The sequence below is a fragment of the Gymnoscopelus microlampas genome, assembly GCF_963454915.1.
Source record: "Gymnoscopelus microlampas genome assembly, chromosome: 14".
NCBI lineage: Eukaryota > Metazoa > Chordata > Actinopteri > Myctophiformes > Myctophidae > Gymnoscopelus > Gymnoscopelus microlampas.
The window spans coordinates 13,162,743-13,175,242 of record NC_139951.1 but is presented as its reverse complement, the minus strand read 5'-3'; the positions used below and the strand labels follow the sequence as shown (position 1 = coordinate 13,175,242).

Here is a 12,500-nt window from a genome sequence, read left to right as displayed (position 1 = left end):
TGGGAGGTCGACAGCACCACAGAAATGAGACTGTATGTACAGTATAATGTATTAGAGTCACAAATGATTGGAACGCTGACTCTGGTGACCACACTTGTTTTGTTGGACTTCTTCTAGCTCACTATTATAGGCTCACTATTCTGGGACAAACATTAAACAAAAATAGCCGATCGATATGTCTCGTGAGCTTGTAGATCAGCAGTTTTTGCCAAATGTTCGCCACACACGCTAATAGTTTGATGCAAAATAATTGCCAACCCATTTTTTTCGGATTATTTATTTGTCACGCTTTAACTGAAAAGTAACAATCTGTTATTACAGCGTCTTTTCACATAGTTTAATGTAAACAAACCCAAACTGAGTCCTCTTCACATGGACCAAGAAGTGGACTAACAGAAAAAGGACTGAGTTGTTTTAGCGGTCACGTTCAGTTCATTTGCAAGAGGACTCGGATCTCTTTCTGGTCAACTTTGGCTCTGATGAGGCCTCAGTCCACTTTCTGTTCACACAAGAGTTCATTTTTTAGGATTGGCACAGCAGCCGATCTGTCTACGGCAAGCCTAGAGGGCTAAAATACAATGGCAAAAGGTGACATGGGGCAAGGCACAACATGCAGCACAAGACAGGTCCCGATGGAGGCAGATCGTTAAAGCCTAATGTCCCACCCACTATGAGTCCCACTAAGTAAGTAAAGGGTGAAGCGAACCTGGACTGCTTTGTGCTCACGATGCACAGGTTAAGCAAACCACAACGTGAACTCAGTCCAGGGGATGCACAAAACAATGTCGAGTCATGTCTTTGTGGGCTGAAAGCGGTCCAAGTGTGAAAACGCAATCAGACAAAGAGATAATGTTAGTCACCGACGTGGTCAGTTTCACACCTTGGTGACAGCGGGGCTCCGTTTTACAATTCTGCATTACTCAGCATTTTACAGTTTGTATGACTCAGCGTGCAGTGAGAGTGTGTCTGAATGACTCAGCATATACTGTGGAAGTGTGTCAGCAAACACCTGCCGACTGTGCCATCTCCATACACACACACTTACACTAAAATCCGTCTACTGCATCAGTAGTAGAGTAGTTCTACAAGTGTTCCTGATGAAACATTTGTAGAACTACTCTACTACTACTCTACTACTACTACTACTACTACTAAAATCAGTCTGTAAACAGCTGACTGTCAGATTCCATTTAAACGATTAACAATTCAATTCATCTCTAGTGTGCATGTGTCTTTTTGTGCATGTGTGTTGTCTGTGCGAGAACACATGCAACTGCATTGAAGCATGCAGCCGTGCACCTGTTGCGTACACGTTTACGCGCGCGTGTGTGTGTGTGTGTACACTGACGCAAGGGCGTGCGTGTGTGGAGACTCACGGCGTAGGCCTTCAGTATGAGCTGGACAACGTTGCCCGAGTCGTTGGACAGGGTTCCCACCGCCGTGCCGGGAATCAACTCGCTGTAGTTCTACAACAGACACACACACACACACACACACACACACACACACACACACACACACACACACACACACACACACACACACACACACCTTAAGCCTAATTTACAGTCCACAGTACGAAGGTGTTGCATGTCGAAAATAACAGATATTCAAGTTAATCTTGAAACTCTAGCTTGAAAATATGTTATTTTCGACAAGCGGAAACTGTGACAGCATCATGTGATGGAGTGTAAATTAACAAAGATCAACATGATTGTGCAAATTCCTCGGTGTAAATGGGTGAGTGCACAAGAATGTGTCCATTCTCAGAGTGGAAGTGTCACCTGGTACAGGGGGACCACAGGGTAGGTGACAGCAAAGATCAAGTTGATGTTGTTTTCTGACATCTTCTCCGTTATCAGTGCTAGAGATGGGTAGTCCTGAACACACACACACACGCACACGCACACACACACACACACACACACGTAAATGATGCAGTCATGTAGTGCCTTTATCTAAAGCGCTGCACAATGTGCATTACATTCACATACAATTTCACACACAGACAACAGGGGATACCATGCAAGCCGATTAAGTTAGGGGTTCAGTGACTTGCTCAAGGACACTTTCGACACTAACCAGGGATCGAACCGGGGATCGAGCGGTCACTCTACCTCCTCCTGAACCACTGCTGCCTCCCACACACAGATGCAGACAGATGCAGGAAGGTTCAAGGTCAAGGCTGTATTACTCACTCATACAGAGAGAACAGCACTGCACTGTTTTTATCTACAAAGCCTTACTGTACTTAAGAAATTGCCTAATTATCTTAACAGCTTATTAATACTCAAGTTAGCGATCACGTTCACAAGATCACTTGGTTGTAAACATTCCCACTGTTAATTCTGAGCTGGGTAAGACTGCCTTTCTGCCCCATACATGAGGAACTGTCTTCAATCAGTTTTAAAAGTGGAGAACTTAATTCCACTTGCTCGCTTTAAACAGCTTTTGAAAAATACTGAGATCTGTCTGTAATTGCACTCTTTGACATTCTGAAATGTCTATTATCTTGTAATTTGTTTTGTTTAATTGTATGCTATTGTTTACTGTAATAATCAGGGCGTCATTGGAAAAGAGAGCTTGCTCTCAATCGACCTTCCTGAATAAATAAAGAAACAAAAAAGACATGGACAAGCAGATAAATTATGGTCAACGTGTTCCGCTAAGACTGTTATTAACACATATATTGTACACGCACCCCAAACACGCACACGCACACACACACACACACACACACACACACACACACACACACACACACACACACACACACACACACACACACATACTGACCATAGTACTAGACATGCTGTACATGTTCTGGGTGTCGAGGTGACACAGTCCGTCGTTGGGTCGTACGATGCCGGCCAGCCTGCCGTCCAGTGCCATGTGGGTCTTGGCGTCAGACGTGAAGATGAGCAGGTGAGAGGCACCGGGACGCCAGCCGATACGATCCTGTTTCCCAAACAACAACCACAGCAAGACAGGACTAGAGGTGAGATCTGGAATGGAACCGGAGGAACCGGATCCAATATTGTGGGGACCCGATTCGGTTCCATCACATTTGGAACCGCATTCACAGAAAATAGCAGATGTAGGCCTACCTAGTTTCATGTTTTGTTTTACAACTGTCTGAAATGAAACATATTCATTTCCATTGTGGTTAAAACGTCTCTAAAAAGTGTGTTGAATTGCGAAGATCATCTTGCTGAATATCAAAAGCTTTTAGAGTGCATTAGCTTAACTTATCTAAAACCCAGTGCAACAATTCCACTGGAAATATGCGGTGGAAACTACAAAAAGATTAGAATAGAAGGGAATATTAGTTACTTACTGTACTTACTTAGAGGGAATGTAAACAGTAATAGGTTATACAGTATATACCGTGCGCGCACGCGCGTGTGTGTGAGTGCGTGCGTGGTGTGGGTTCTTGTGTGTGTATTTAAACATTCAGTCTGTCTATCCGCATGTAACTATGTGTGTGGCTGTCTGAGTATTTGTGTCGTGTACAACTGCGTGTCTAACTGTGTGTTTGTACAGTATTATGTCGCTGTCGGGTGAAAACCTCATTACGTCCAAAACTGTTCCTTTTTATTATTATTATAAAATATATGTATATTTTAAAAATAGTGAAGTTCTATCTACTAGCTACAAGCTCACAACTCGTAGCATTGCAAGGCGCTGTGAGCTTGTAGATCTGTATTTTCACAACTTTTGTGCGACACGCTTGTATGATGAAGTAGGGCATTCATTTTCGGGAAAAAAAGCAGAAAAAACATAAACAGTAGAAAAATCTAGATACACGGTTTCCACCCAACGGTGACGATATACAGTATTATGTGGCCTCTCTCCACCTTGCAGACGGCAGCCTGTATGATGGCGTCGAAGCCGCCCTCGGGTGCGTCTCGGTTCCTGGACACCATCTGTTTCTTCACCTCCTCAGTGAAGCTGCCCACCTCCTCCGTCAGGGACAGCACGTGTTTGTAGCCAAACTGCTCCAGGCAGGTGGTGTTGATGCTGTTAATCAAAGACACACCTGTCAGTCTAATCAGCAGACATTAAAGGGATTCCAATGTTTTGTAGAACTTTTGGCTGCATACTGTGTGTTCTTCCTTTTTTATGCAGTTTATTAGGTTCAGGCCACAGTACACAGGGTCATACTCATACTCCATCCCTTTGGGCTTCTTACCTCCTCCTGGCACTTTTCTTTTTATATTTTGTGTACTGTTTTTTGGTTACATGTCATTGTTCCGACATTACTAACCCTATCCCTAACCCTAACCCTAACCGCACGCGGAAGCCACGTAGTCGGAGTGGCGAGATGTCGAAATGGAAGGCGGTTCCCCTCTTTTTTGTATTGTTTTTACATTTTGTGCTAAATAAATCAAATCAAATCAAATTCCTTAAAGGCTGCAAACACTGGTTTCTTTCAAAACTGGCCTAAAAAAACATCAGGAGACCACAAGGGGAGGTACATTTCCCATCGAAAGGAGGTGTCATTCTTTGCTTTGCTTTGCAATGTATTTCAACATTCACCCATTCATTCACACACCGACAGCAGAGGAAAACCACTGCAAGGCACCGACCTGCTCATCAGGAGCAGTAAGGGGTTCAGTCAGCGTCTTGCTCAAGGACACTTCGACACTATCCTGGGATCGAACCGGGAACCTTCCGATTCCCAAACAGCCGCACCTCATCCAGAAAAAAGGTCCTACCTTGACTTTTCACCCAAACATTCCTCTGTATGTGAGCTCAGCAGAATACTGCATTTGAGCCACGATGAGAGGAACCTTAAATCACACCGAAAAACCCAAACGGAGACGAGCCAAAGCCTAGAGGGCGGGGGCGCAGCAGCGGTTGGCTCATTAGGACTCCAAAGCGTGTGTGTGGATTACCTGCTGCACTGACTCAGAGCAGCTGAGTCGGCACTGTCCAAATGGCCGTAAAGCCTTTAACGAGCGCTGTGACTGAACCTCCGCCGGCTTCCCAACAAACACACAGCTTCCCAACAAACACACACACATAGCACTGTTTAACTGGTGCCCTCCACGATATGACATCAGCCACGCTGCACAATGAGGTCACTTCCTCTTCCCAGGATATGAACGGCCACTCGCAACCTCGTCAATAGGCTCTACACACAGCAGCCGTATTGGAAAGAAATTGGACCTCTTCCTTACTTCCTTCACGGGTCGAACCAATGACACTAATAAAGGCTCTGTTCCATTTAGTGTAGCACAGTGGTTCTCAAACTTTTACATTTCAAGGACCCCCATATCTCTGAGAGTGTACAAATGGAACCAAATGGACCCTTACAGGTCCATTTTATTCCATTTGTACACTCTCAGAGTTACACACCCGTAAGAGGCCATTTGGAACCCCCTCAAGGAACCATGAGGGTACATGGACCATACTTTGAGCCTTCATTAGTATAATTGATAAGACCTGTGAAGGAAGTAAGGAAGAGGCCCAATTTATTTCCAATATGAGCCTATTAACAGTGGTTCTCAATCTTTTTTTTTTTTTTTCAAGGACCCCCGGTTTTGATAATGTAGGTATTAGGTTAGCCCACGTACCACTGTTTGTTTTTTTGTCTCTGGAACCCCAGTGTCTACACTGTAAAACAATGTTATTTTAACTCTGACAGTGTACAAGAGGAACCAAAATGACCAGTTTTGGGGTCAATTTGGTTTAGGCCGGGTGACCATAATTTTCAATAACCCAAACCGGAAAACTTAATCATTTAAATCCGATTTCAGAAAATAGCAAAGATAACCGATCTACAAGCTCACCACGCGTCATGATGCGATGCGCTATTCACTACTTATGACAATTTATTTGACACTTATTTTAGCATTTAGCACACGTAGTGACAGTACCTTTCAACAGAACAGAACATGATAATCATGTAAGCACTCAAGACAAGTGAATTGTGGTGAAAAACGGGACAATTTGGTAATGAATGTTGACAACCAGGACAGCAACGTTTTAGAGATTTGTACACCGTCAGTGTTACAGACCGGGTGGATTTGGAAACCCTGGTGGTCCCAGGAACCGATGTTGAAAAACAGTGGTCTATTGATATATTAGAAATGTCTTCTGGTTCTTATAGGGGCCCAGCATTCATCAGCTGAACTCAAGTCGGCTATCATAGCGAGAACAACCATTTTGAATTGTGAAAAATTACTGCGGCAGAACATCTGCACCGACACAGAGGAAGGACATCATGATTTTCACATTTTATAACATTATGACAGTAAAAAAAACATTCAACCACATGCTTGCATGGGCCAGACGGAGCTAACCAGAGAGATTAACGAGACAATAAAGAGAGAGAGAGAGGCAGTCCATGGGCGAGGAAACATGATGAGCCAACAGTGACTGATGTGTTTGTGCCAACAGATGCCAACGTTAATATGATGCAGATGTTCAACGTGATTCACTGGGAAGTGGACGATGTTTTGGGCGGATTACATTTACCACGGGCGCCCACATTTAAGGACCACACCACTGTCAAGTCATTGGCTATTCGACCATATTATACACAAAGTATCACAGTGGTTCTCAAAGTGAAACATTGTGGTTGTTCCAGGGGTCCCCAGCTAATTGATTGATGGTTAGGAACCAAATGGACCCATGTGGGTCTATAACTCTGAGAGTGTACAAATGGAACCAAATGGACCCTTACGGGTCTATGTACACTCTCAAAGTTATGGGGGTCCATGGCCCTAATGCACAATAAACCGGGGGTCCTTCAAATGTAAAAGTTTGAGAACCACTGCAGTATCGTACTAGCCTGGTAAACCATCCCGGACGCATGAATTCACATTATCGTGTCTTGTCTTCTGTAGGCTAGTATCGTACAACAAAACTTTGTCTATGAATTGAATACCAAGGCCCTCATTGGAAACAAGTCCGCAAGGACTTTTATGAACGGACCTGTTAGACAAAGTATTTTAAATGTAAATGTGTTGTTTTACATTTTTGCCTAATAAAATATTCAATCAATCAAAAAAAAGAGTTTAAAACCGCCACAAGCTACACCCAACCGGACTTAAGTGTGGTGGATATACTGAAAATTCACATAAGGAATGACACATTTTGTAAACAGCACCAAAAGCTTTCAAGTGAATTAAAATAAAGTACTAGTTAAAAAAAATGAAAAAAATAAAAATAAGGAAAGCTCACCAAAAGCATTAACATTTTTCCAGAGCATGACACAACAACAGGTTTCATGGCAATCCACCCTGAAACTAAGATTTTAACATATCTTACATGCCAGTGGAACTTTTGGTCTAATAGGGGGCGCAAGCTCACAACAACAGTGCAATGCGAGGCGTTGTGAGCTTGTATATCGGCCACTGCCGCTATTCATCAAAATATGTCAAAATACTGTATATTGTCTCTGTCGGGTGGAAACCTCATTTGTTCAAAACTGTTACTTTTCAGGATTCAAATTCAAAAATCGCAAAAGTAGCAGATCGACAAGCTCAAATCGAGCATGTGGATCGGCTACTTTTGATACTTTTGTATGACGCTGTAGTGTGATCAAGTAGGGAATTCATTTACAAAAAACAAAAGAAGTTAGAATATGGAGATAAGAGGTTTCTGCCCGACAGCAACGATATAGAGTTTAAGTGGCTGATGCACTGGCAGCACCCCCACTGTCTTTTTCATTTTTTTTTACCTGTAACAGGGGTTCTTGATGGCCTCCTCGGGGGAGATGTACATGTAGGGCGACAGGGGCTTGTCGACGAACGCCCCGAAGCCCATGCGCAGGTTGCTGGTGGTCCGGTTCATGGCGTCGGCCAGGGCCCGGCCCAGGGTCCGCAGGCGGAACAGGTCGTCCTTCATGGAGAAGGACAGGTCCATGAGGTAGTAGAGGTCCACGGGGTAGTCCTCCACCTGCTTGACCTTCACCGTGAAAGTCTGGGCGTCATCTAGGACATGGTGGAGACGGGAGATTGGGGAGAAGTACTTTACTTTATTTGTTTATTTACGGGACAGTGCATGTTAACCCATTAAGACCCGGTTCTACAAATGTCTTCAAAATCCTAACAGTTTTCTGAAAAAAACGTAGGTTGCTATATCAGTAGGTCTGAAACTTTTTCATGTCAAGGACCCCCAAAATTATATGCATCGTTCCAGGGACCCCCTGAAGCAGATATTTGAGTTACTACTACGCTTCAAGCAGATATAACTCGGCTGTTCAAATGTGAAGAGCCAAGTTATCGTGCCTTTCCAAATGAGCATGCACTCCGAACGGCCATTCTCAGCTAGACTTTTCAAATGAGTCTGTGCTTTAACCACTTGAACCCCAGCGTCCATATTCTGGGGGGGGAGCATTAGCCAAAATAGCAGATCTACACCAAATCTATAAGAGATTTGGTGTAAACGGAAATATTGTCTACAAAGTACAGTTGTTGTCCAGTTCGCTATAAGACTAGAGGGGTTTAAGTGGTTAAAATGCATTAAAATGCAACAATAACAATTTTGACCCCAGAAAAATGACTGTGCTGTATAGAATAATTGCTAAGAAAGCAGTTGACAATATAGACAACGAAGCCCCACCAGGTCTCAGGGTGATGTGGAGCCTCTGAGGTTGGATCTGGGTCACGTCGGCCGTGGCCCCCGCCGCCTTGTTGCTGAGGGGGCGGTCCTCCAGGACCACCAGCTTGCTGGTGGGGGACTCCAGCGCTCTGTTAGAGCAGCCGGCGGCCAAGAGCTTGTTCTTGAGGTCACAGCGGGACGAGCCGGCCACCCCATGCCCAAAGTCCTGATGGAGACAACCAAGGAAGTGGTCAGTATAAAACATCTCACACCACGACTTGTGTACTTATTTTCAGTCGCTAAATCTTTTTTTCATTCCGGTGTTAATTTTGACAGCAAATTTTGTCATAGTCACGTGAATTTCTAGTCTAGTTTTAGTTGCCAAAATATTATACGATTTTAGTCAACTAAATCTACCGTTGATTTAGTCGATAAAAATGTGTTTTGGTGGGTGCGTGAGGGCGTCATAATGCCTGATTTATACTTGGCTGTGTGCCGAAAATAGTCGATCTATAAGCTCACAACGTGTCGCAGACCCGTAGTTGTGAGGGCGACACTAAGCGCGACGCTAAGCATAAAATTACTAGCCTGGTTCCAGACAAATCTGCCATTGCAAAAAAAAAATGCCTGTGGCAGATTAGGTCTGGCAGAATTTATTTCTCTCCCTCCGAAGTTGTGAGGGACCAATCAGAGCCCAGTATGCAAATATGGGGCGGGTTTATCACCAGAGCCATTTTTTTTATTTGGCCCTCGGAAATGCAGGTTCCACACAGAGATTCCAGACTAATATCTACGCGGCAGTGATATTAGTCTGACCATGCCAGGCTATAAAATTACTTGTCTTAGTTCTACTTCTTGTCCCTCCCTAACACTTTAGTCTAGTTTTTTATTTGTTGACGAAATGGTCAATATATTTAGTCATAGTTTTAGTCATTATATCTTAGTTTTAATTTAGTTTTTGTCAGTGAAAAAAGATAGTCGACGAATATTTTTCGTCATAGTTTTAGTTGACGAAATTAACACTGCTTCATTGATTTTCTGCTCCAACTATTTCATATTCTGGGCAGCTTTAATGGCCCAGTTCCCCTCTGGGATCAATAAACCATGTTATGTATAGGAATAGATCTTTCTTGTGCATGGGTTAAGTGCTTGAATGCTTCTGGGTTGGAGGAAACTGATCTCTTCAGAACAATACTCTTCACCATAGTCAGACACCAGAGAACTCAAGCCTGATTTATAACTTCACCGTACGCCGTTTCTCGTGCCAAAAACGAGTACATCTACAACACATTCACAATGTGTCGCATCGCGCCACATTGTGAGCACGTAGTTGTTTTCTGAATAGGAAATAAGCAGACTTTGACAAATGAAATTAGTGTTGACATATAAAGTAGCTTTATTTCTATGTTAGATCATATTTACACAGTGGCCAATATTGCTCTGACATCACACTCATGGTAGGAAACCCCACCCCGAGTGTGACATACAGTATACTGGGTTGTGTCTGTGCCCACAGCCAAGCTTTTCAAAGTCACGAACAACAAGGTATTTGAGAACTAAAGTAAGGACACACTAAATCAATTTAACTCTGAAAGTGTAAATAATGTAATGCAGTCTAATGGAGGACAGTAGCACATTTTTAAACCACAGAAGCTAAACAATCTAGACCTAGACAATCAAAAGTGTCGTGCATACTAGATGGGTTTATCTTTGGGTGGGCTGCGTGCATTTTCAGAGCACGTTCATTTTAATGATCAATCAATCGTGTTCCGGTTTGGATCAATATCTTTTACGTTTCCTATTTATCACAGTGAAAGCTCAATTTTCAAGGTTTTAAAGAAAACATACCATGAATAAAAAAAATATATATATATTAATGTTATATTATCAATGAAATATATATTTTTGCCCACTTGCAAATACTCACGGCCCACAGGTTGAGAACCACTGTCCTAAGTAGGCCTATATGCCTTTTGACTGATGAACCCGTTAAACAGAGCCTAGTAAGTTCATGAGACATGGATGTGGTGGCAAGGGAGGATGTCTTTCCCATGCAGGTGTTTCGCCCAGGCGGACAGGGTTTTGAGGTTAGGTTTACGCATTATTTCTGTGAGGGTCGGGTTGGGCATAGTGTTTGTGAGGTTAGGGTTAGGGTAAGATTTGGGCATAATTTTAGTGAAGTTAAATGTTAGGGTTTAAGCGCAATCAAGGCGAAACGCCAACGAACGAGAGAGTCCCGTGGTGGCCATGTCCTAAACCAGACTACACACCCAGAAATGTGGAGGAACTGCACTGCCATTTCCTTCAGCTTCTGTGCAAGTGTTGTGATAAACGTTTTAAATACGGTTATTTGTGAGTGCTGATGACTTCATTTGTTATTTATGTGCATCCATCATACTGAGTCTGAAGACATTTGAGTTGAGCATGGCAGTTTCTGCTACAACCAACACCAAACAAAGTTTGAATGCTACGAGGAGTCTGTAATTCTGGCCATGTTCTGCACAGGAAGCCGTCATCTGCTTGTCATTTTCATTCATAATTAATAAAATATATAAAATATCTTTAAATTATACATTTTCAGCTTCATTTCTGCTATTAGCAGCACCCTAGATAGGGTTCAACTAAATTGATTTACAGTAGGACTAATACTCTATGCGCGACTGCAAAATGCAAAACACTTTCTCAGGAGGAGAAAACAAAATGACCTCGCCAAGCCTATGCAACAACAACTTGTGGTTTGACAATCTGTGCTATAAATAAGATCAATTATGTAGGCGTAAAAAGGGCACTTTCTCATTCCAAGGCAATTGGGCAGGTGCTCGGGCACTGGTTGGCTCCTACTGTGTGTGACTGCATGAATATCCATTTTACAATTGCACTCATTCTGTGTCTCGGTGTCATTCTAAAACATTTCATTCTGTGTCAACGGAGTGGGGTGTTTATTGTTTAGGTTCATAATATTACAGCTGAATTCTGTTCTAGGCTGGATGAAATTCCCCATTTAAAGACGCGTCACTGCTCAGGGAGAGGTCCTGTGGTCAACGTTTCACCTAGCTCTGCTAAATTTCTAAATTGTAAATTGTGTAAAGTGTAATTGTAGCTCGCTGGTGTAGGCTGCTGATATTTTGTTATTGTCTAACACTGCAGTTGACAAGCTGTGACCTGAAACGGCCTGTTGCTTTATTTGCCGTCTTAAGTTTAAAATGAGGTTCAATTTAAGCTCTTGATGACGAAAGCACCTATACGTCCATTCCCACATTGTCATTGAGTGTCATCAAGTAATGCACATAAAGTATGAATTCATCACAGCTTAGCAATACATTTAAGCTACACTGAGTATAGAGCAGAGATGTTCCACTCGTATGTACAATGGGACAACATAAAGTTGTCCCTTGTTGGAGACAAAGGCCCTTGTTGGAGACAAAGGCCCTTGTTGGAGACAAAGGGCAGAACATCAGGACAGTTTTGGGGTCTCCTGACTCCGTGGCAGAGAAACACAACAGTAAAGAAGAACGCACCTCTTGGAAGCACCAGGCGCAGCTGGGATGAACAGCCAGACACTGCTTACATGTGCTGACTCCTCTGCTGGTGCACACGTTGCCTGGACACACACGCACGCGCACGCACGAACGCACACGCACACGCACACGCGCACACGCACACGCACACGCACACACACACACACACACACACACACACACACACACACACACAGAAGAGAAGTTTTGTGTAAAAAAAATCACACTTTCAATATTATTTTTGAATAGCCAACGTATAAAATATGACAAAAGGGGTTAAAATGATTGTGATGCATGCATGTATTAACAACTTTTGCAGGGGACTCCCTGGAAAGCCCTCAAGGACCCCTGGGGGAACCACTGCAGTAGACTATGTATTTTCCCAAAGACCCCCCCCCCCATCTGAAAAGATTTTGCGCCAGGACGCCC

At 43.3% G+C, this 12,500-nt stretch overlaps 1 protein-coding gene across 1 annotated transcript in view; it reads right to left on the bottom strand.

Moving 5' to 3' along the window:
- Positions 1-12,500, bottom strand: part of LOC311059726 (integrin beta-3-like) — a 42,072-nt gene that overhangs the window by 28,255 nt on the left and 1,317 nt on the right. The window contains exons 2-8 of the mRNA XM_084077758.1: positions 12,072-12,154; positions 8,575-8,779; positions 7,691-7,943; positions 3,858-4,020; positions 2,797-2,958; positions 1,785-1,880; positions 1,377-1,466 (exon numbers count right to left, since the gene is read on the bottom strand). Of these exons, the coding sequence (XP_083933884.1) occupies positions 1,377-1,466; positions 1,785-1,880; positions 2,797-2,958; positions 3,858-4,020; positions 7,691-7,943; positions 8,575-8,779; positions 12,072-12,154 (1,052 nt within the window). The remainder of the gene's footprint in view (positions 1-1,376; positions 1,467-1,784; positions 1,881-2,796; positions 2,959-3,857; positions 4,021-7,690; positions 7,944-8,574; positions 8,780-12,071; positions 12,155-12,500) is intronic.